A 26,619-nucleotide genomic window follows, 5' to 3' on the forward strand; every position below is an offset into this window, starting at 1 on the left:
TAAAATTATGTAATTATATTAAGGCAGCATGGACACTGAGATGTCAAATTCTTACTTTGTATGATGTGTTGTTTTCTGCTGTTTATCATTGTGTCATATATGTCATATATGTTTTGATTGCCATAGCATGTAAATACTTTTTGCAAAAAAATAAATTCATTTATTCAATCAATTAGAAAAATATGGTACAACATTAATTTGCATATAATATACCATGGTTTTCCTTCAACACTCTTTTAAGCAAATTATTTCATTAAAACATCAAAGGAAAAAATCCAATTTATGTTACAATATATGTATAGACTGATTTGATATTAACACCAGATTATAGGAAATAATATGAATAAAACTAAATTACGGATCTGAGCAAATTTAGAACAAACTAATAATTTCAAGATGAAGTGTATTATGGCGGACAAAAATTAATAGCTTCACATCGTGATGCGGCGCATATTTGTTTGTAAGAGTCTAGCTTTTGTACTTCTGGTCGATGACTTCATGAAACCCAAATAAGCGTTTATTGCATGATAATACAAATTACAATTTGATGTTTTTGAAATATCTTGTTGAATTAAAATTAATTATTACATTTCCAAAATCGTGTTTTGATGACACGTTCTCATATACGTATTGATATGTTAAAAAAAGTTAAGTATAAGTTTGCTAGTCGTTTTTCTTAATATTCCTGTTTTCTAAATATAGTTTTTTTCCAAAGAAAAAGTGTATCATATAATAATCGCTGGTATCTTAACCTTTAACTATGAGTGTCATTCTGTACAATGTTGTGTTATTTTAAGTTCACTATAATTTAACTTACACTGGATTAAAACTAATGTATGCATACTTACTTACAAAAAAGTGTATACTACTTGACACCGCAAATGTTTTTTTATTAATGTCGCACAAACATCCTGTTGAGAAACCGATAGTATATCCGATTATAATGACGTCAAAAACCAGTTGAGCAATGAAAAAAAACCCTACAGCTCCAATATATCCTGAAAAAGATAAAAAAAAATTATATCATCCTTTCCGTTATTTTAAATTCAAAGCTGGGCACACATATTTTTTTGGCGAATAAGTTTCATAAGGTATTGTTTTCCTCCATAATGAACGTAATATGTTTTAATATTTAGTGACAATTTGATATAGAAATTTTCAAAATATATATTACATGCACACCATGCAAAAAACAATTCTTATCTCAGTCTGAACAATATTCCTTTCTGATAATGACATTTATCATATGTTTAGTAGTAAATACAGTAGTTTTGCATATGTGATAAATAGCCTGCTGTTTAATCAATATCGCACAACTTTGATGCACACCCTTTATCGCATACCCTTTATCACACCCCTACCCTTTATCGCATACCCATTATCGCACCCTACCCTTTATCACACCCCTACTTTTTTTTTTTTTTTTTTTTTTTTAAAAGTCAGTTTTATTATTTTTTGCTCAAGAAAAATTTTCCTCAAAATAGGTCATTTTTTTTAATGACGTCATTGTTTGGTATGTGACGTCACGAATGTCAAGTTTTCTATATTGTATGTGACGTAACGAACGTCAAGTTTTCATATTTTTGGCACACTAAATGCAACTATAAAAGTACACAACACACAAATAAATACAATAATAACCAAAATATATTTTTAAAACAACAGCACTCAAATTGTAAGGTAAGTGCTTCGTATAAGTAATTGAGCAGTTCTTTTGAGGCCTTTCAATCAAGACAAAAGTAGAAATGAAGGTAACCCAGTGCTATGGATCAGAAAACAGTTCATATAATATAATACTCTTCTGTTGAAATATATGATAAAGCGTATAATACATGGCAAAATCCGTATCACATGCCGTATCACCCTCGACCAATATCATCCCTCGGGCCTAAAGGCACTTGGGCTGATATTGATGTCTCGGGATGATACGACATATGATACGGGTTTTGCCATGTATTATTCTCTATATACATGGACTGTTATCTTTAGTTCAGACATGGTGTTTGTGGGCTGTTATTATTATTATTTACAGTGCTTATATAGCGCTTATATAAATAAACATTTACTATAAGCGCTTTACAATTCATAAAAAAAACAATGAAACAAGTGCATATAAACAAATTTAAAAATCAAATAAAAATAGAAACCGTAAAAAATAATTACGACTAAATATATGAAAATTAAAAATTATTCATCAAAATGATTTAAAAAATATAAGCTAATTTTGAAAAAAAAGTATTAAAAGCAAATCAACAGGAGTGCTTTAATTTAAAAAAATGACCAATAGCTTTTTGTCTAAAAATAAAAAGAGTAAAGGAAAAAAAAAGGAAAAAGTAGGTATGAAAAATATCTTAAAAAATAAATAAATTAAAAAGTGTAAAGGTAATAAAAATGCAACAAAAAGTTAGTATGATACAGAAAAGTATAAACTGAGATCGAATAAAAGTCTAAAACTGTCCGAGTATTAATTATGTGGAAAAGCTTGTCTGAATAAATAAGTTTTTATGATTTTCTTGAAAGCATTCACAGATTCAGTGTTTTACAATTCTTTCGGCAAGTCATTCCATAAAACGGCGGTCGCTCTATGAAACCGTCTCTCTCCGTATGTTTTTGTTCTTACTATTGGTTTGACAAGAAGCATGTTGTTTTCTGACCGAAGAGTTCTTGTTGGCTTGTAAATGTTAACTTAATCTTGAAGGTACACGGGTGTTTCTTGTTTCAGAGCTTTAAACACATAAAGCAACACTTTGTATTTGCATCGATATGCTACCGACAGCCAATGAAAAGATTCTAAAATTGGACCACCATGTTCGTTTTTCTTCTTTCTTGTTATTAATTTTGCGGCGGTGTTTTGAACACGCTGTAATCGTTGGATTGCATTTGCGGGAAGTCCACATAACAATGCATTTCCATAGACCAAGCAAGACGTCACTAAAGAGCAAACAAGTGTCTTTGCTGCATTCTCTGTAATGAATGGACGAATCCGACCTATATTTCTGATCTGGTAGAAACAAGATTTTGAGGTTGCACTTATCTGTTTGTCCATCGCCAATATTTTGTCAAAGTAATCACCAAGGTTCTTGACGCATGATGAATTGCTAACGATGTTTTTACAAAAAGTGAGGTGACAGTCTGAGAACTCTGATAATCGGTGTTTCGGTGAGAAAATTATCAGCTCAGTTTTATCTTCATTCAATTTTAGCTTATTTGAACACATCCAAGAGCTTATGTTCGCCATACATGTTTCAAGTCGAGCAGATATATTGTTCCAATTGTCAAGAGGTTTAATAACGAGACAAACCTGAGTATCATCCACATAGCAGTGGTAACACATATTATGACGTTTATATATTTCACCTATGGGTTTCGAAAAAATGCAGTAAAGTTTCGGTCCGAGAACGGATCCTTGAGGAACACCATACCTCAGATGAATATCGTCCGACTGAACAGAGCCGATTGCGATACGCTGAGTTATATCAGTACGGTATGATAACAACCAATTTAGAGCAGCTCCAGATATTCCGAATAAGTATTCAAGTCGCTGTCGTAAAATGGAATGGTCGATGACATCGAACGCTGCCGACAGGTCTAACATTAATAAAACAACAGTTGATTTCAAGTGCAACAGCTACGTCGTGATGAACCCGTAGCAATGCCGTCTCGGTGGAATGGTAAGCACGGTTAGCAGATTGAACACTATCAAAAAGATCGTTCGATTGAAGATGGTTATCTAGTCGACATTCTACAACCTTTTCAAGGACCTTCAATATAAATAGAATATTAGAAACTGGACGATAGTTCTTCAAAACTTCTTTGTCTAATCCCTATTTCTTCAGTAAGGGTCGTACAACTGCTTCCTTACATGTTTTTGAAACATACGACTCTTGTAATGACTTGTTCACTATATATGCAATTTTGGTAAGGGAATGAGTGATTAATCCTGAGCATCATGTCATGAGAACTCTATATATTGGGGAGTTCTGGTAGCTTCCATAGGAAACCTTCGAAAACAAAAATCCTCGGAACCTCTCTATTTTTTCTTCTTCAAATTCATACCGGAAGCTTTCTTAACCCACATGATTCAGTGTTTATTTTCCGCTGATCTAGGCTTGGCAGAAAATCAGACACTTAGAGGGATTAAGTTATCCGAGTAAGAAGCTATCTATGTCTTCGGTTGATAAGGTCCCTCTATGGATATGCTATTACGTGACATCGTATATTTCAACACTTACATAGATATAGGAAGATGTGGTGTGAGTGCCAATGAGACAACTCTCCATCCAAGTAACAATTTAAAAAGTAAACCATTACAGTTCATTTGTAAATCAGAAAATACAAAAATAAAGACCAGGTTGCAGTAAAAAATCATTTATATAGCTGAACCTATTTGTCTTTTGACATATATATGAGTTTTAAATAGTTCTAATAGATATAAGAAGACGTGGTATTAGTGCCAATGAGACAACTCTCCATCTAAGTAAGCATTGTAGGTTGCAAATAGTGTCTATTACATATCAAGTACAGTAAGCACGCAATTATTTAGTTAATGTGTTTAGCGGCTATTTAAACTTAATCAAATAAGCTGAGATGAATTTGAGACGCAACAGCAGCACATAAAAACACACACATAACTACATTTGTTCTCTCATTTTAGTAACAATATGTATACCAAGCAGTTTTATATTCGATTTTAATGAGAATTGCAGTTTCAATTATTACAACTAGGGTATATGAGGCCATCTATTTCATCCGAGCTTGATAATGTTGGTTGTATTATATTACATTATTGTATTGTTTTGTCATATTTTACATAGTTTTTGGTGAATTAAGGTGGTTAGGGTGTCTTTCTCTATCTTGGATTTTGCAAGAAATCAAGTTCGGTAACCTTCTTATTTCTTTGTATTATCTGAAAGCATGTTAGAAGAGCTATCTTCTCACTTAATATCTTTAAATTATATCATGTAGTTTCTTTTTATCACACAAAAATTGGATTTCCATGCATAATCTATTCAGCATCTGACAATTTTGCACAACTTTCGACAAATTATAGAAATATCGATCATTTTAATTACGACGCCCAAGCCATCTTAAAGAAATATTTTTTCTTCCTATACTAATTTTGTTCTTGCGATAAATATTTGTTTCGCAATATGCCGCTTAGATATTCCTTATATTGTATCGTATAGTTCATGCACTTTTAAATTTCACCCTGCTAAGACGAACAATTTTCTTTGTAAGAGTTATCTCCCAAAACAATGTTTTCATTGTGACTACATCTCCTTCGTAACCATAAAAGAAAGTGACAAATTTATTTTATAAAATTGCTTGTTATATCCCTCGCATGATTTGTCCTTTTTTGACCGAAGCGTAATGAACACTCCATATGAGAGTTATTTCCCTTTATGAATGATATATAAGTGATATGATTTCTATTTTGTAAACCATAATTGAAAGATACATAGGATTATTTTACTTGAGGTTCTTGATCAACGACACATTTTTACTAAATTGTAAGTTGCGACATGTCGTAACACATGAATTTTGCTTGAAACGGTAAGCTTACAGTACTACCTGTAACTTTATCTTTTTAATGGTGGCCCTAAAAATATGTTCACCATGGTGGCCCTATATGTCCATTATCATACCCCCTGTTGCTTTTTTAATACACAAGGTATTACTCAAAAATTAGTCAAGGATAAAGGGAAATCTTGAATGCATTGAAGTGTTAAAATTATATAACTAGTTACAGGTCATGTGTCTCAGGTTAAATAAACATGTATGTGTTTGTCAAATTTGATAACTGTGATTATGACAAGAAATTCAAAAATAAAATGAAATAATAAAACTAGTTGAACAAACAGCTTACTTAAAAAATAATTGTCTCCTGACTATTAGTTTTGATATTATACCTTTTAAATAATTTTTGATCAATTTAAGTAATTTTTTATATTAAGTCTATTTTTCGGTAGTGAAGAATAAATGAATATTATTTTCAAATATACTGCAAACATTTACAATGCCTGCCTTTTTTATTGACAAGGTGTTTCTCAAATTAATTCCTAAAATCAAAATGGTTTATTATATTGTAGATAGACTGATCTGCATTCAACATTGTTTAACATATGATTAAGATTGTCTTTAGGACTTACGCTAAATTAAAATTTAGGCAATTAATTATTTCTTTATTGAATAAAATATTTAGAAGTATTAGAAATATTCATTACAGGAAAATGATTGAAATATTCTTTGTAAATGTATGCCCAGAATATGTATCATGCCAGTCCAGCACTATCGACAATATAATACACTGAGAAAAAAATGATTTAATTAATAGACCATTAAAGTGTCACCATTTTTAGAATTGACTTTATTTTTTCTGGAGACCAATTTTGAAAGAAATTAACCAAATTGAAGATAACATATTTAATGAGTTTTAAGACAATTTCTTTAAATAATTTCTTTACATAAGATTCACTTGATTCAGATATATAAGAACATTTTTCATTATGATTAGCATTTTTAATGAACATTTATCAAAATTTTATGATAACTAGGTGGGCATTTGGAAAATAAGTCTTTTCGGTGATCGTGTGTGCACAACTCTTGTTTTGAGATTTGAAGAAAATTTAGATAAACAAAATTATTTTGTCCTAAACCATGTAATGGTACTTTTAGTTTTCCTGAATAATATGAGATGTTATCAAAATTTATTGTAAAAAGGATTGATATTGATCATCTTATTTTGTTAAGAAGCCAAATTGTTTAATTACTTTCATTTTTTTAATTTAAAATATCACTTGCATGATTATTAGTTATTATTAATAGGAATAACTCATTTAATAATGTTAACAAACAATTGAATACAAGGTTATATAAACCTTTTACTTAAACAAACAATTATTAAAAGTCTGTTTATTTCGAATGCTAGTCAATAACTTTAAATAGCTTTGACTTTTTGCAATTTCTACTCAAGATTCTTACTAAGAAGAAATTAAAAGAATAAGAAACAAAAAAGTAAGAAACAAAACATACAAAAATGAAAAAAACCCGATTAAAAAAAAAAAAAAAAAAAAAAAATTACAGACAAAAAATAATATTCTCGTTCAGAGAACAATTGAAAGTCTTTCCATCAAAACAATGTATTTTGATATGAAAAGTTGTGAAACTAAGTTTAAAATGTCATTTTAATCGTCAAATGATAGCTCCTAGTAAGCTGATTCCAAAAATATATTGTTTCCATACATTTTTTTTAAATAAGGGAGATAATTTGTTACTTCCGGTTTGAAAAATGTTACTTCCGATTATATTTGAATATTTACTTGACACTAATTCCAAAAATATCTGGTTCTATATACTTTTATATTAATAAAGTACAAAAAAATAGCTACTTCCGGTTTACAAAAGGTCACTTCCGGTTGTTTTTTTCAAGGTTAAATGGTTTGATACCTTTTTCTAAAAGTTGTATATCTTTATCATGTATACATATAGAATAAAAGCAAAGGTCAAAATCTAGAACGCCAAATTAAGCTATGAACTTGAGATCAATTTCAAGGTCATAAACCAAGGACCTCAAATCAAAAGACCATAGGTCTTAATTATATTTAGTTAATGAGTTATATCACCAAACGCGTATTTTTAAATACAAGAGGGGAGAAAACTCCCTTTTACATTCAACGTACGCTTGCAATCCAAATTTACATCTTACGACATGTCGCAACTAACAATTTAGTAAAAATAATTTGTTGATATCTTATACAGTCTTTGGATATAAGTGAAAATAAGCCAAATTCAAATATTAGAATATGACCTTGACCTTTGACCTTGACCTAATTTTATTTTTTGGGACCAAGGACCTCAAATCAAAAGATCCTAGGTCTCTATCACTTATGATTTATAAGATAGAAATTCATATCACTTATATCAGATGCATAAGGGGAAATAACTCTCATATGGAGCGGTCATATCGCTTCGGTCAAAATAGGACAAATCATGACAAGGATATAACGAGCAATTTTGTAAAATAAATTTGTCATAATCTTTAACGGTTGCGAAGGAGATGCGCTAACAAGGAAAACAGTGTTTGGGGAGATAACTCCTACAAAGAAAAGTATTCGTTTACGCAGGGTAAATTTCAAAAGCGCATAAACTGTTCGATATCATATACAAAATATCTAAGCGACATATTGCGAAACAAATGTTTATCGCAAGAACAAAATAAGGCGGAAGAAAAAAAAAAAAAAAAAATAATCAGAAGAAAAACAATACGTCTTTCCACAGAAAAGTGGAAAGACCTAATTAACAGACTAAAACAATATTTTATTCTTTATTCTACATTTAAAAAAAAAGGTGAAATATCAATTTTAAAAGAAACCCAAGTTACCTGTACAGGTAAATTTTAATTAAACATACCAGCTGAAAACTTCAACCCTGATTGATTTTATCAGGTAACATAATTAGATAAATTTCTATGATTTATGACCCCCAATAAATGGACAACATCTCAAGATTAAATATCCAATAAATGTTCACCATTGGATGTTGACCATGCAAGAGGGTGGACATAACTAAGAGGAAGTCACAGGCTGTACTGTACATTACATTGGACTTTTCTCCACTCTTATATTAAAAATTAGGCATATAGTGATAAAACTTATTAACTATATATAATTAAGACATATGGGTGTTTTGATTTGAAGAACTTAGTTTATGACCTGGAAATTGAACTTAAGGTCATAAGTTAAATTGACGTTCTAGATTTTGATCTTTGCTTTTACCTCATATATATACATGATAAAGACATGGTACTTTTTGCATTAGTTTGCAAGACCATGGAAAATCCCAACGAAAGTGACCTTGTGTAAACTGGAAATAGCTATTTTTGTACTTATTGATAGTTAAAGTATATTGAACAATATATTTATGGAATCAGTATCAAGTAAACTATCAAATTAAAAACGGAATTGAGATATTTCAAACAGGAAGTAACAATTTATCTCCTTTATTTACAAACAAATGCATAGAAACCATATATTTTTGGAATCAGTGTCACCTCACCTCACCTCACCTATCCTCTTCATGCCGGTCGGCATTTAAGGCCCTGATATATTCTTTCCATTTTACACGGTCTTTAGCTGTTGTTCTTGCTGTAGCCCAGCTGTTCCATCCAAGTGATGTTCTTTCAGTCTCTACAGTCCGTCTCCAGGTGGTTTTGGGACGTCCAACTTTCCTCTTTCCCTCAGGTTTCCATGTGAGTGCAACTGAGCATATTCTGTTGGTATCCATCCTTAGTACATGACCAATCCATCTCCATCTTCGTTCTATTATATCATCACTTAGCTTTTTTGTTCCAGCTTTTATGTGAAGGTTTTCGTTGGATATTTTATCAGGCCATCTTATTTTTAGTATCTGTCTTAGACATCTGTTTTAGAAGGTGTTTAATTTCTTCTTGTCTTGTTCGGTGGTTTTCCAGGTTTCACATCCATATAGAAGGACTGATGTGACTAAGCTGTTAAATAGTCTGACCTTTTAAATGACAGTACTGATGATCTCCAAATTTCTCTTAGCCTGCTAGATTGGCCTTTAGCTTTCTTCAACCGGTTGTCCATGTCATTGTCACATCCACCTTTTGTTGTTATTATTCCTCCTAGGTAAGTGAAGGTATCGACATCTTCTAGGTCTTTCTCATTTAAGTTCACTGGGTTGTTATTTGTGGTGTTCATCCGCATTACTTTTGTTTAAGAGGTGTTAATCTTAAGTCCTATTTTGCTGGCATTCTCTTGAAGTTTATCTGTTTTCAGTTGTATGTGTTGGAAATTGGAAGACAGTAGTGCTAGGTCGTCAGCAAAATCAAGGTCCTCTAGTTTGGTGGTAAATTTCCATCTGATTCCTGTTTCATGGTCTTTAATCGTTTGTTTCATGACATAGTCAATGGCTAATAGAAATAAGAAACCAGACATCACACATCCTTGTTTTACTCCTGTTTTTACTTTAAACCATTCCGATTGTATTCCTTCGTCTATGACTGCGCACTCAAATGAGTCGTAAAAGAGTTTTATAACTGTGATGAGTTTGTCTGGGATGTGGTAAGCTTTTAAGATGGACCATAAGCTTTCCCTGTGGATGGAGTCAAACGCCTTTTCAAAGTCTACAAAGTTGATGTATAAAGGAGCATTCCATTCTGAACATTGTTCAATGATGTTTCTTAATGTGAAAAGTTGTTCTGTAGTCACTAGTAACCCGAATTTAACTTGATCGGACAAAAACGTGTTAACGCTGTTTAAATGAAATTAATCGTCATTTGATAAAGATTGACAAAAATTAAAAATCGTTTTTAATTTATTTCAATGCATATCAAATCATTTTAATGCCAGTCAAATAGCTTCGCTTGCGGTCGTTCAATTTAATTCAAGTTGGCGGTAAGTTACGTCAAACAAATAGGCCACGCCCCCGTTAAACTATTTCAAACTGGTATCAATTCGTTTTAAACCGTGTTGCGACCCGAGCTTTTAACAGGTAAATCACTCGAGCAAAACAACATCGATGTATCTTTCGTTTATTTGTTTCAAACTTTATCGACTTATATATATAAATGCGTGTATTCTTATTAAAGTAATATACTTCACAATTTAAACAAATGAATGATCAATACACGTAACATATAAGGAATTTAAATAAAAACAATAAAATATTGGTGCACGGTTTAAAAAATTCAAAACTTGTGAATCTGTTAAAAATAAAATAGTTAGATGTTTAACATATTTTTAATTTGCCCGAATGCAGTAGATCTTTATCTCACATATTCGTTTCAAAACTTGCTGAGTGCTATGAAAACTTGTGAATGTAAGTAACGTATGGTCCATTGCAATGACTTACAAACTTTAGGTATTCCTGTATATTTCCGTTTCTCTTTTTCTGTCTTACTATAGTGTACTCGTTAATTAAATATAGACACGGAAATTAAAGTATCTTACAAAAATTATTTATTTTTCACATAGTTTAAATCGATGTATCTTATAGTTTCGGTCAACAACAAATATTCCCTAGCTGTATATTGATATATGAAATAGCTTGTAATAAAAACAATGTTGTGTTAAATAATAAAATGAATGAACATAATGTTAACATTTGTTGAATTTAATAGACAGTTAAGTCTTGCACAACATTGCAAATAAAGGAACAGCTCAAAAAACTTTTAAACTGTGTCAAATTGTAATATCGGTCACTGACGCGAAACGGGCGTTAATTGCAGACAAGCAGCACATTACGGTAATTGTGAATTGTGGTTCCGATCCTGTAAAGGGATTATTGTGCTGTCATTCACCGTGACGTACAAAAAGTCTTGCTATAAATAAAAATATATTCGGTATATATGAGATAAATTTTAGTCTGCGATAACGATGGGTTGGTTGATTTAAGTTTTACGACCTTGACTTGCTCTAAGTCGACATTCTCTTACGTCTAATGCATTTTATTTACGTTTAGGGCATATTATATAAGTCTACATACCAAATTGAAATCAACATAAACATTATTAAAATAAACAAGAATGGAAAAGAAACAATTATGCACTGTTGCTCTGTATATATATGGAAGTGTTTAACGACCTTGACTGGCCTTTCAGCCCTCGCACGGTCGGCTCGGTGCCCGAAGGCGTTTGGTGAGCTTTAAATGATTTGATGCCATGGGTCAGGAACAAGTAGTGGAGGTCGCAATATGTAGGCCGCCATCTTGGTTTTGGTGAGTTGATTTTTCTTTGTTTACTATTTTGATGTTTTTCTTCACTAACGGCTGCTTTCAGGGCCAGTTTGGTCAGCTTGGCAGCCCGCTAGCCTCGATGAAGGAGTACTGGCAGATGAATCGTGGACGTAGTTCTAAAGATGACAGGAAGCGTTATCAGGACCAAAGCCGTGAGGCAGTAAAATGAAGGTCGTATCACCCAACAGCCTAGGATACAGCCCTCGGACGTTAATCGGCATGACACTCCCCATAATAGACAATGGTTTTGGAGGCATGTTAACGCGGGTACGCCAACTACTACGTCTCTCTGTACGGCATGGATTGGTTTCTGTCATCTTAGTAGTATGTCGTTGACCATCTAGCAATAAACCCTCATCGAAGATAGCGGGTAAAGGAGAGCTGACCCAGCACGTCCGTTCAGCTGTAAGGACTGAGACGTGATGAATGAATGTAATGATGAATGTAATGAAAATGACGTTGCTCTGATATAATTTTTATTAACTATATTTTAGCGGTAATGTCCAAATTAAAAACTAATTGTCGTACAAAAAAATAATTTATCGAGGTGCTTTCGTTGAAGTTCGCGTTACATATAAAAATGATGTCATTGGTCGGAACGTTTGCAAACTTTCAATCCAGGTGTTCTCATCGAGGTCCGCGTTCATTTTTCAATTCAATACACAATATTTCATCTAGGTGCTTTCGTTGAAGTTCGCGTTACATAGTAAAACGAATTTCATTGGTCGGAACATTTGCAAACTTTCAATCCAGGTGTTCTCATCGAGGTCCGCGTTCGTGTTTCAATTCAATACACAATATGGTAAAAAAAAAGAATTTTAAACTGAAATTGAACAAAAAAGAAATAATAAAAATAAAGTCTATAATATGTAAATATTTATTTAAGAAAGCTAACAATAAGATGAAAGAAAAATAAAAAAAAAATTTATTTGTAATTTTTCCTCACTAGGTAGGTGAAATTATGTATAACATCAAATGTACTGTAAATTGCGAAAATGCATTACGAGCATATTCTATAATTTTAAGTTTGAATTATAAAGAGTTTAATTTTTTTCAAATATTGAATACGCAACAAAATCTCTGTAATTTTACCCATGTATTATTTATGTTTATGTTAAAGGCGTTTGGTTGGATATTAGTTAAAGGTAGGCGTGGTTTTCGGTAACTTTCCTCCAATCAACTGGCCTATTCGACAAACATGTGTGCGCTGATGTGTGCAAACTGGCTATTGTAACGGCACATGTCTTACATCAGAATCTATCGTGCGTGACCAATGTTTATTGTAAAATTTCTTGTCATGTGAGCAAATTATCAGACATACAAGTTCTAAAGGTTACAACTTGAATTTGCTTTTTGAAAGATTATTTTCGGCAGTGCCCCTGATATACGATGTAAAGTGTTTAAGAAAAACAAGACTTTAAATGAAGGATGCAGACTACCAGAGAATATAATCTGGGACTATGCCAGATATTATATATGTATTTTATGGCTCGGATATTAACAATAAAATGTTCTGAAAAAATTAAGTGTCCGATAATTTAAATTATCTGATAAAGTTATCTCGATCACTGTCGACAAAATATTATTGCATGGATGGTAAACTGCTGGGGTGGTGTTCTCGAAGCTATCTTAGGATTAGGACGTGTCCTAAGTCTATCTTATGACCAGTCTTTGTCCTAAGTCGTGTTCTCGAAGCTCTCTTAACTTATGATATATCTCATTTTTCGTCCTAACTTTAGGACACCCAACAAGGTGTCTTAAGAGCGTCCTATCTTCATCCCCGTGTAATAAAGTTTGGATTTCGCTTTTTGCTCATTATTTTACGTGGAAATGAACATGAAGTGAAACGCACCATCGGTTATTAACTTATTAAAGAAAAGGTGCATGAATTTAAATTTTGAACTTCGTGTTTCACGATACAATTATACTAAAAATGTAATTCTCTTTTCAAAACAAATTGTTTTCCAGTTTAAATAATAATCTTTTTTTTATATAATTACATTGGTAATTATGCAATTTATTCTGTACATGTTATTATAAAATTCGTTAACAATTTTATTAAATATTTTCGTCATTAATAAATGTTTTATCAACAAATATCTTTAACGATTTAAAAGTTCGACTTAGGATATGTTTAGGACGTCCTAACATAAGATTCGTCTGAGATAGCTTCGAGACACAACTTAAGAGTGTCCTAAGTTGATCTTAAGTCCGTCCTAAAATTGGTCTTATCTATGACTTAGGACGAATCCTAGGATTCTTTCGAGAACACCACCCCAGATTTTAATTTCTAGACATGGTTTGTGACTGTTATAATAGACAACTATATGCATTCTGGTTTACGTTTACAAAGAACACACTATACATTTTTCTGAAATATCAATCCTTTTTGGACAGACTTGCTTTTTCCTTGTATTTGTAAAAAATATAAGACGTTTCATTTTATTTGAATACTTCAAAAGTTGCTTCAAAATACTTTAGGCCTAGGGTCAATGACTCCCCCCCCCCCCCCCAAAAAAAAAAGTAGTAAAATAATTGTATATTTGATTTGAATAATTGTTTTAAAACGTAATAGAAATAAAGGTCAGCCAAACCCAAATTCAGCAATAAGGAGTGTCATTCACCGGGTTTAATTTCTTTTACCGGTTTTGAACTTCTTGTTTTGTTCAATAAATAATAGTAATCTTCTTATCTTGTTCAATAAAAAATAGTAAAATTTACTTTCCATACACATGTTTGACTTCCTAAATAACACTAGGAAATAAAATTTGTCACAATTTCGCTTTTGTCGTCTGCTCAAGTTAGTTTAATTTGGTATTGTAATATGCACATGAGATACTTGTCACTGAACGTTGAACAAACAGTAGCTATCCACCAATCCATCAGTGATTTTGAAACACAATTTTGTTAATTTGAGCGTGTCAACACCTAGTCTAGTAGTGATTTCGGTTTGTATGACCATACAACATATTTATATATTAGTATTACAGTAAGTTATTGTTTCATTTTACATGTTTACCATTGATAACATCAAATAAAATGTGTTGCAGGTTGAACTAAACCATAAAGGAAGGATCTAAAATTTAAACTATGTATGTTAAAACTATTATGAATGCGGAGTGGGGGTATTGCACGATAGCCTCAGTAGTAGTATGATACTTTGATATCAAATGGACTACAGTTAAAAAGTTGCATTTACTACCAATCCATGCACAATAGTAAGATGTATGTTCCTGAGCGTATTATGGACAAAGAAAAGGGTTGTGGTGTACTTTAAAATTTTGAACTAAGTATGGTAGAATGGTTGCCATACGCCTTCATATTACAGAAACCACCAGCGTACACTACAGCATAATTACGATTTCAGTTGTTATAGTTCACACACAAATTAATTGGGCTAGTTTAATCTCCTGCATGGTTTATTCCATTGGCAATCATATTCAAGAAAATTCATATTCTGTATGAAGCTTGATTGAGCCGTAGATTCACACAGATACCGATCATAGTTATCTTTCCTTCATTTACATAAATGAATGTCGGGAATTCGGAATATGGCAGTTATACATGTATCCTCAGTTTATATTTATTTTGAAGCATTATCGAACTAATACGACTTAAATTTCTCTTTAAAATTTACTTTGCACTAAATATCTAGTAAATGACTTTACATGGGAATAACTTGGGGTGTATTCATGTATACTGGTATGTAATGATAATAAAATGAAACCAACAGCACTATTTGACGAAGACGAAATTAAGGATTGAATTTTAACGTCCAGTGACATATATTACCATGATGTCGAAACAGAACTTGAAATTGACAATAGGTATTCCGTCGCTTTTCCAAAGAATTCACACTTAGTTGCGATTTCACGTGCTATTTTGAAGAGACATGTTTTGTCGAAATGCACATCTGGTGCAAGAAAATTGGTACCGTTAATTTTATTACAACTTCGGGTTCGCATTATAGTTATATTTGTACAAAATAACTAACAATAAAAAAATTGTGATGATTTCTTTAACTGTTCTTGAACGTTCTAGTTTTAATATAAATCTGTGATTTTTCTATATTCGTACTTTCGACGAAGCAAAGCAAGTTCGATCTAGACCTGGACAATTTGATGCATTTAGCAATATTCAATCGTTGTACAAATTTATTGTAGAACATGTAGAAAATCCGTTTTTTTCGGATAAAAAAAATCTACTTTGTTAACTCGGATCGAAAACTTACAATATAGTTTATCCTATTGAAACATGAACGCGGACTACATTGAGAACATCTTGGATTGAAAGATTGCAAATCTACTGACCAATGAAATGCTTTAGATTTAGAGCGTAGACCTCAACGAGAACACCTAGATGGATAACACACTGTAATCTTTAGACCGTCGAACAGATAGCGATAATTCCAGACTTCTTCTTCTTTTTTTTTCTTTTAGTTCAAATAAGGTCACAATATAGAAGAATACAAAGTCATACTGCCAAGGAATTGTATATTAGGAATTGTTTATTTACAATCCCTTGATGCTGCTGTACATGCCTGATTGACAAAGATTTAATAAAATTGAATTATTTATGAAAATGTGTATCACAATTTAAGTGTTTCTATATTAAGATTGTGATTAAAAATATGCATTTTATGTTCTTGTTTTGGTTTGGATTTGTTTATTCAAAGCTCGCGAGAACAGCTGATCTCTTAAGGCCGTAACAGTGGTGGTAGATATTCACAGATTTTTTTTACATAAAAACACACTATTACATATTCATGTGACAATAATAATGTGTCTGTTTTTTAAACCAATTTAGAATTGGTGTATATATGTCTCCGCTGATAATAATTCTATGTTAGATAAACATAATTATTTGGAATTAAAAGTTGTATAGATACAATAAGTACATTTTCAAAATCATTTATTTATTTAGGCTTGATGAAGATCTACATGATTTAACGAATAAATGTAAGAAGATGTGGTGTACTTGCCAATGAATTAGATCACCGTACAGCCTTCAACAACGAGCAAAAACCTAACCGCATAAACGTTTATATCATTTCCCAAAATTACAAATATGAATTCAAACAATTCAAACAAGAAAACTATCGGCCTGATTGATGTACAACACTTATAGAAAAATATATACAAAAACGACAACCACTGGTCACTGGGGATTCAAACCATATGTCCCAATCGAAAACTAATTTCGTCAAACAAACGGGAGTTCTTATCTACAGAACAAAACCTGGATCCGCCATTGTACAGTCTCCTGGCTAGTATACCTGTAGGATAGTCAAAGATAATGGTGTTAAACAAATATTTTCTTTATTTATGTTTTTATTCCATTCATATCTTCAATTTATCGATTGATTAATAAAAAAACGAAGCAAATATGTTAGTTAATCTTCCAGTACTTAAATGTCAGTACGATCTTTCTGATAAGATTGTAAGACTATGTATTGCTATTTGGCTGTGAAATTTGGAGATTTAGTTTTATTGATGCATTAGAAAGTTAAACTTGAAAAAAATCAACCCTAGCTTTATGGTTTATGGAGAGCTAGGCGCTTATCCTATGTCAGTATATGTGGAACACCGTATGGTATATTGTTTGGTCTAACATTGTAAACAGTTCTGATAGTAAACTATATAGATATATTTATAAACTCAACGTAGATGGTGGATTTACTTAGCTATAGAAAGTGGAAGATTTTATGGTATAGCAAGAAATAATAAAATATGTACTTTTTGTAAAAATGATATAGAGGATGAGTTTCATTTCATCCTCAAATGTCCACGTTTTCAAGGTTTTAGAACAATTTATATGAAGCCATTGTATTGGAAAAAACCGTCGATGTACAAATTTATTAAACTGATGAGTACTAATAATGTAAAAGAATTGTGTAATTTAGGTAAATTTACATTTAGATCTTTTGAGCTTAGATCCGAAATATTAAAATAATGTTTGTTTATTCTACAACACCTTCTGCTGTCACATAGTCTGTGTTTATGTATGTATTGCTGTTGATATAATTGTATACCTATAGTTTATATAGACTTTGGTAATAAAGATATATACTTTCGATTGGTTGATTTGTATAAAAAATATCTTGAAAAAATATAGATTTTAAAATATTTGGTTAAATCAGAGTAACTATAGTTTTAATCCAAACTATTAAACAGATTGTTTTATCATTTTCGGCAGACTTGGAAATCAGAAATGGAATATTCTCCAAAAGTATTATGTTTAAAACTGTTTAAAGAAAACTTTGAATTTGAAGAATATTTAGACGTATTACGTTATAAAGATAAGATAACGTTATGAAGGTTTAGAACTGAAAATCATCGGTTACCTATAGAAACCGGTAGATGGCGTAGAATTATGAGACAGGAAAGGTACTATGTACTTTGTAACTCTCAAGAGATTGGTTGATATATTTCACTATATTCTAAACTGCACAACTCTAACAGAAAGTAGAAGACCTTTTCTTAAACCTAACTATGTAAGCAGAGTAAATGTTTCGAAATTGGGTACTTTATTTATTTAAAAAAATATTGTGTTTTGAAAATTTTGTGTAAATTAATTTGAATCATATATAAATAAAAGTATGTTCTCAAGTCTGATCACCAATCGCTCATTCTTGTTGCTCGTTTCAAGTTGTGCAAATTGTCATACGCAAAATCTGTATGTTAATATTATATGTAAAAATATCTTTCTTTTTACCGTTAACTTGGTTTTATAAGAAATAAAGAATCTAAATTAAATAATACAATTAATTTTATTTAGTTTTTTGGATTAAATTACCTTAAATTAAAGGATGTGAAAAGGTATATAATTGTAACTTTTTCAAAGTTCAAGTTGATCAATTATTGATTTAAGTGAATAAATCAAATTTATTTTCTCGAGGAATAAATCAAATCAGGAACATATATATTGTAAGGTATACTGTTCCCAAATTGAATAGTATACAAATCATAGTAATAATTATTCATCAGCGAAAATGATAGTATTTGTATTGTGTTTGAAGAATCGTAAAAGTGTTTTATTTTCTAAATTCTATTTATTCACTCGGACATCGTAGAGTTTAAATTATTTTTTTTACCATATCGGACTTCATATTGTGTATTGAATTGAATCACGAACGCGGACCTCGATGAGAACACCTGGATTGAAAGTGTTCAAATGTTCCGACCAATGAAATTCATTTTACTATGTAACGCGAACCTCAACGAAAGCACCTAGATGAAATATTGTGTATTTAATTGAAAAATGAACGCGGACCTCGATGAGAACACGAGGATTGAAAGTTTGCAAAAGTTCCGACCAATGACATTAATTTTGATATGTAACGCGAACTTCAACGAAAGCACCTAGATGAAATATTTTATTTGTACGACAATTAGTTTTTTTTAGACATTACCCCTTAAATATAGTTAATAAAAAATATATCAAAGCAACAGTGCATGATTGTTTCTTTTCCATTCTTGTTTATTTTAATAATGTTGATGTTGATTTTAATTTTGTAGGTAGACTTATATTATATGCCCTGAACGTAAATATACGTGTTTTTTTTAAATGCATTAGACGTAAGAGAATGTCGAATTAGAGCAAGTCAAGGTCGTAAAACTTAAATCAACCAACCCATCGTTATCGCAGACTAAAATTGATCTCAAATAAACAGAATATAAGTTCATTTATAGCAAGACTTGTTGTAAGTCACGGTGCATGACAGCACAATAATCCCTTTACAGATCGGAACCACAATTCACAATTTTCGTAGTGTGTACTTTTCCACAATTAACGCCCGTTTCGCGTCAGTGACCGATATTACAATTTGACACAGTTTTAAAAGTTTATTGAGCTGTTCCTTCATTTACAATGTTGTGTGCAAGACTCAACAAATGTCAACATTATGTTCATTAATTTTATTATTTAACACATCATTGTTTTTATTACAAGCTATTTCATATATCAATATGCAGCTAGGGAATATTTGTTGTTGACCGAAACTATAAGATACATCGATTTAAACTATGTGAAAAATAAATATTTTTTGTAAGTTACTTTAATTTCCGTGTCTATATTTAATTAACGAGTACACTATAGTAAGACAGAAAATGAGAAAAGGAAATATACAGGAATACCTAAAGTTTCGTAAGACATTGCAATGGACCATACGTTACTTACATGTCACAAGTTTTCATAGCACTCAGCGAGTTTTGAAACGAATATGTGAGATAACGATCTACTGCATTTGGGCAAATCAAAAATATGTTAAAAATCTAACTATTTTATTTTTAACAGATTCATTAGTTTTGATTTTTTTAAACCGTGCATCAATATTTTATATTTTTTTTATTTACATTCCTTATATGTTACGTGTATTGATCATTCATTTGTTTAAATTGTGAAGTATATTACTTTAATAAGAATACACGCATTTATATATATAATTTTAAGTCGATAAAGTTTGAAACAAATAAACGAAAGATACATCGATGTTGTTTTGCTTGAGTGATTTACCTGTTAAAAGCTCGGGTCGCAACACAGTTTAAAACGAATAGATACCAGTTTGAAATAGTTTAACGGGGGCGTGGCCTATTTGTTTGACGTAACTTACCACCAACTTGATTTAAATTGAACGACTGCAAGCGAAGCTATTTGACTGGCATTAAAATGATTTGATATACATTGAAATAAATTAAAAATGATTTTTAATTTTTGTCAATCTTTATCAAATGACGATTAATTTCATTTAAACAGCGTTAACACGTTTTTGTCCGATCAAGTTAAATTCGGGTTACTAGTGAGTGCTTTTACCCCTTCTGAAGCCAGCTTGTTCTTGTCTCAGTTCTTCATCTATTTCTTCTTGTATTCTTTGGATGATGATCTTTATAGTGAATACCTTACTTGTCACAGAAAGTAGTGTTATGCCTCTGTAGTTATCGCAGCATGTTCTATCACCTTTCTTTACTATTTTAACTATCAGACCTTTATTCCAATCTTTTGGTATTTCATCTCCAATCCATATCATATTGTACAGTTTATGTAAATACTTGGTGGTTGTTATTGAATCTGCTTTTAGTATCTCAGCTGTTATGCCATCTATACCTCCTGACTTCCCATTTTTTAATCTTTTCAATGCTTTTGAAATTTCCTCTTTCGTGATTGGACCTGTATCTATACCTCTTTCCTCGATTTCATAGTTTAAATTGATGTTAAATGGTATTTCAGGCTCAGGTCTGTTCAAGACTTCTTGAAAGTGTTCTTTCCATCTTTTTAGTTTTTCATAATGGCTAGATAATGGATTTCCAGACTTATCTTTGATGACTTGAGATGGTTTCTGTTTTTCATTGCAAATTGTTCTTCGTATTGTTACTTCGTATACAGTTTTCATCATGCCATTGCTTGCTGCTTTTTCTGCTTCTTCTATTAAGTTGTCTGTCCATTGCCTTTTGTCATTTCTCATACTTTTCTTCACCTCCTTGTCTTTGTCACTGTACTTGGCATGTAAGTTGTTCTTAACTCGTTCTGATCTACTGCTGTTAGTTCTTTCCTTTAGTTGTCTTCTCTCATCTACAAGTTTCCATGACTCATTGGAGATCCAGGGCTTTTGCCCACGCTCTTTGAAACCTAGGGTGTTATTTGCTGTTTCTTAGACCTGTTATACCTTCCTATGTTTCTATGTCCTCTAGCTCGTCTAAGAGTTGGAACCTGTTCTTCAACTGGATTGAAAATGCTTTTCTTATTTCTGGACGTTGTAGTTTGGTGGTATCGAATCTCTTTCTTGAAGTATCTGTTACTATTTTGTATTTCTTAAGTTTGATTCTTAATTTGCATTTGAGGAGTTCATGATCGCTGCCAATGCTGCTCCTCTCATAGCTCTTGTGTCCAGTATTGATGTTCTGTGTTGTCTTGTAACCAGGATATGGTTTATTTGATTTTCTGTTTTCTTGTTTGGTGATATCCATGTTACTTTGTGTTTGTCTTTGTGTGGAAAGATTGTGCCAGTAATGACTAAGTTGTTCCTTTGACAAATATCAAGGAGGTTTTCTCCATTTTCGTTTCTTCTCCCTATTCCATGCCTTCCCATGATGTTCTCATGACCTTCATTGTTCATTCCAACCTTTGCATTAAAATCTCCCATTACTAATAGGATGTCATGTTTATGTGTTCCTGCTATGACTCTATCTAGCTGTTCTATGAAGCTTTCTTTTGTTTCATCTGTAGCATCGTTGGTCGGTGCATATACAGTGATGATACTTATTTTAATGGTTGATGTGTGGAATCTGGCATACATTTGTCTCTCAGTGATTGGCTTCCATTCCATCCTTTTTTGCTCGACTTGACAGCATCATTTCAACTCCTGCCTGATGTATTCCATCATTCCTGCCTGAATATAATAATACTTTGCCATTTTGAAGTGTAAGCTTTCCACTGTCTAGCCATCTGACTTCGTTTAAGGCCAATATTTCTATATTGTATCTGTCCATTTCTCTCTCCACTTCTACAGTTTTACCTGTGGCATACATAGTTCTTACATTCCAACTGCCTAGAAGTATATTATCTTTTGGTGTACACAAGGGTGTCAGCTTGTGGACTTCCCGTGGGCTTTCATCCACCAGCGTCATGTCCCTTAAACCATGTTGTTCAGCAGAGGTGTTATCCTCATGCTGATTTCTAAATGTATTTTGGGTTTCCGTAATCATCAATTTTTTATTCTGTCTGGTGATTAGCCATACGAGAAACCTACTACCTGTAGGATGGAGTTTTGTTGTCTAGGTTTTCCTTCCCATAGATGGTTGCCTGCCATGGCTGACGAGTTCCATCTTCCCGGCTTTTCTTTCTGGGTCTGCTCCCATAGTCTTTTGATCTTCCCAGATCTAACCACAAGGCAGCGGTACTATTTACCCATAGTTGGGAAAAGGTTGATGAGTGCAAGGGCGTGTCCACACGCCGGTGGGCCTACACAATGCATCTCTAGGGCCCTTGCTGCTCCGAGATCCTCTACAATAATGCCTAGAATGCTAGATCCTAGTTACCATGTGCTGTCGCGGGGAGGCATTGTAGAAGTCTTGAATAGTGTAGAGGCTATGTACTGGCAGAAAGACTTACGCACTCGGCTTTCTTTTCACCCACAAAGCAGGCTAGCCAGCGGTGATAGAGAGCCTATGGCCCTAATCACACTAGACGCATACACAATCCTGTGGTACATACCACCAGCACACTGTGTACAATAGGCTATCATTTATTCATAACTAATTGTTTTTCATAAATTTTGCTTTCTTACTGACTTCAGTTAGCTTTTTTGTTTTTTACTCTTTAAAAAAAATATTTTAGCATAGTTAATTATAATGTTTAAGGAAATATAAAAATAATAGTAGAATAATTAATCAGTTCAGCAAATTTTTAAAGATCAAAATTTATTTTTATAATGACATGCATAATTTAAACCTTTTGTTTGGATAACCACCCTAATTACAGATTATTTAACTGCCACTGGAGTACAATCTATAACCTGGGGCTAAATACTGTAAATTTCATTCTTAATTAGACATAAGATAATTGAAATAAAAACAAGCTTTGTTTGTTATTGATTAGAAGACTTTGATCATCTAATTAGGAAAGGCAAGAATATTGTCAAGATTTGTTGACTTCTCCCCATAAAATTATATACAAAATATATTTATAGTGTAAAAGGGATACATGTATCTATTTCTAAAAAGAATTGCAATGCATTGCCATTGGTTCATTAATGTTAAAAGGATTTTTTATTCTTTTTTAATTCAATTTATATACATGTATATCATAACATTTAAGAAATCAACTGATTATCTATTCTAAGCTTTAATTTCAACTCTGACTGAAAATGATGTTTTCAGGAAATATAACGCAAATAAACTTATCACTTTTAAAAATGTAGTGAAGAACTTAACGAAAGACAGACACATTTCTTATTTAAGACCTATTTTATTATTTCAAATCTATTTTATTATTTAATATTAAAGCTCTTGGCTTCAATTATTGACAAGCACATACATCCATTTGTTTTAAAAAGCTAGATATAAAGTAAATTTAGGTAGGGGGTCTGGTTGCTCATAATGCAGCTTGAGACAATAGATAGCTTTACTCTCAAGTATTGTTGATGTATAATATTTTATTTGTACTTCAAAGTGATAACATACATATTTTCCTCTGAAATAGGTTGTTTTTCATCAAACTATTTTACTAAAGTAATCGAAATGTAATCGAAAAGTAATCGATGATTACACCCAATTTTTTGCTGTAATCGATTAAATTACGATTACATGTAATCGAAAATGTCTTCGATTACAGATTACTGTCGATTACTTGAAAAAATGTAATCAATTACAATCGATTACGATTACAGATTACGATTACCCCATCCCTGGTGGTAAGACCTTCAATTGTTCTCTGAACAATTGATTTTTGATTTTCATTCAATTTATTATTATTTTTTCATCAGATATACATGTATAATAGAACCATGTCTATTTGGTCAAAAAGTTTTGTAAAATCGCTATTTAAGATAAAATATGTCATTTTTCGATATGTTTGTTACATCCAAATGACCTTTCTGCTCTTAAGTATAAAAATTATGTCGCAAGAAATGTGAGGAATTTCAGAAGCCAAATGATGGCTATTCTCTTCCCCTCATTCTTGTCTCTAAATGTGCACACTTTAATATGAAAACTACAGTTGTCATATGTCCTAAGCATTTTGATTGATTTACCTACACCAGTCACGGTCAAAGCCAAATATTGCAAAGCAAATCAATTAATTAAGTAAAGGATTTTTTTTAAACCTTTTACCATTGACGAATATATACAAAGTATGTTGCTGTTGTGGACTGTAATTATACGATACAAGACGTTATTTGGTTTCTGACTGGGAGTGATGTCATTGGCAATAATTCAACATCTTATTATATCTAAACTTTAGCGTAGTCGATCACGAACATAAAGGTATTTGTCTTTTTTTTTTCTTTTTTTTTCTTTTGCATTCTTCTGTATGTGCGCGCGATTAAACGATTTTAGTGTTTAATCAACATGTTATTTTAAAATCCTTTATAGCAAACACAGACATTTCTTACGCGAAAACTCACTTGTATCACGAAGATTACTAAATAATAAGCCTACTTGGTTTACGCGTCGTTTGAAGTAAAATACCATATATTTTTATTCAAATAATAAAATACAGCAATTTCGATTTTTTTTTAAACGAGTAACACATCTAGAGCCGAGGCTTATAACTGTCAATTTATGTAAGTGAAGGTAGCGGCCAATTTCGTTATTAATTTTAACCAAATGTTTTTACAGAAATATAAAATATTAAATATCACGATTAAAAACTCAATATTTGATGACATTAAAAATAATATAAACGTATTTCAAGTTAATTTAATATTCAACATTCAACATTCAGTATTCAATTATCGTATTGTTTCCCATTTTCTTTGTAGCATTTAGCTTTCAACATTCGATTTCAACATTCAACATTCAAAATTTATTTTGGTTTAATTTTTTTTTTTAATTCTTTATTAGTATTTTTTTTTTCAACATTCGTTTTCAACAATCTACATTCAAATTATTGTTGTTAAATCTTGTTTTCATTTGTTTAATTTTTTTTCAACATTCGTTTTCAACATTTAACATTCGTTTTAAACATTTAACATTCGTTTTCAACATTGGATTTTCGATTTTCAACCTTTGACATTCGTTTTTTTGTCATTCAACATTCGCTTTTAACTTTCAACATTCAACTTTCAACATTCTTTTTTTAACATTCAACTTTCAACATTCTTTTTTTAACATTCAACATTCGTTTGCAACATTCGATTTTCAACATTCGATTTTCAACATTCAACATTATTCCTTTTGAATAGTCAACATTAGTTTCCAACATACAACATTCCTTATCAACAATCAATATTCGTTTTCAGCATTCGATTTTCAAATCTTAACAATTGCTTTCAACATTCAACATTCGTTTTCAACATTTTACATTTAACATTTGTTTTCAACATTCAACATTCAATTTTAACATTCAACATTCGTTTTCAGCATTGACAATTCGTTTTCAACATTAGATTTCCAGCTTTAAACATTCGTTTTTAACATTCAACATTCGTATTCAGCATTCACGATTCGTTTTAAACATTCAACATTCATTTTTAACATTCAACATTCGTTTTCAACATTCAACATTCGTTTTCAACATTCAACATTCGTTTTCAACATTCAACATTCGTTTTTAACATTCAACGTTCGTTTTTAACATTCAACATTCGTTTTCAACATTCAACATTCGTTTCAACATTCAACATTCGTTTTCAAAATCCAAATTGGTTTTTAACATTAAATATCCGTTTTCAACATTAGATTTTCAACTTTCAACATTCGTCTTCAACATTCAACATTCGTTCTCAACACTTGACTTTCAACATTTAACATTAGTTTTCAACATTCCCATTCGCATTTAGTATTTAACATTCACCATTCCTTACCAACAATCAAGATTCACTTTCAACATTCGATTTTCACTTTCAACATCACTCCAACTTTCAACATTCTTTTTTCGATTTTCAAATTTGAACAATCGTTTTCAACGTTCAACATTCGTTTTCAACATTCAATATTAATACTAAGAGCCAGTCTGCCATAAAACCATGCACAATCTCAAATTTCGTCCAAATTGGTAGTAATAACTTTGCAACCTTATATATATTTCTAAAATCTTTGGGTATTTAAAATAAAAATTTTTTTTTGGTTACTTCCCACTATTTTCCTTTTAACAGCCTTATTTGCATATTTGTGAATTATAAAAAAATAATGCAAAAAAATCACCCAAATT

The 26,619-nt window shown here is 31.4% G+C and overlaps 1 protein-coding gene across 1 annotated transcript in view; it reads right to left on the reverse strand.

Annotated features, from left to right (window-relative positions):
- LOC134700286 (uncharacterized) overlaps positions 1–26,619 on the reverse strand; it is a 53,958-nt gene that overhangs the window by 13,927 nt on the left and 13,412 nt on the right. The window contains exon 2 of the mRNA XM_063561643.1: positions 849–998. Within this exon, the coding sequence (XP_063417713.1) occupies positions 849–998 (150 nt within the window). The remainder of the gene's footprint in view (positions 1–848; positions 999–26,619) is intronic.

The sequence above is a fragment of the Mytilus trossulus genome, unplaced genomic scaffold, assembly GCF_036588685.1.
Source record: "Mytilus trossulus isolate FHL-02 unplaced genomic scaffold, PNRI_Mtr1.1.1.hap1 h1tg000128l__unscaffolded, whole genome shotgun sequence".
In the NCBI taxonomy this organism is placed as follows: domain Eukaryota; kingdom Metazoa; phylum Mollusca; class Bivalvia; order Mytilida; family Mytilidae; genus Mytilus; species Mytilus trossulus.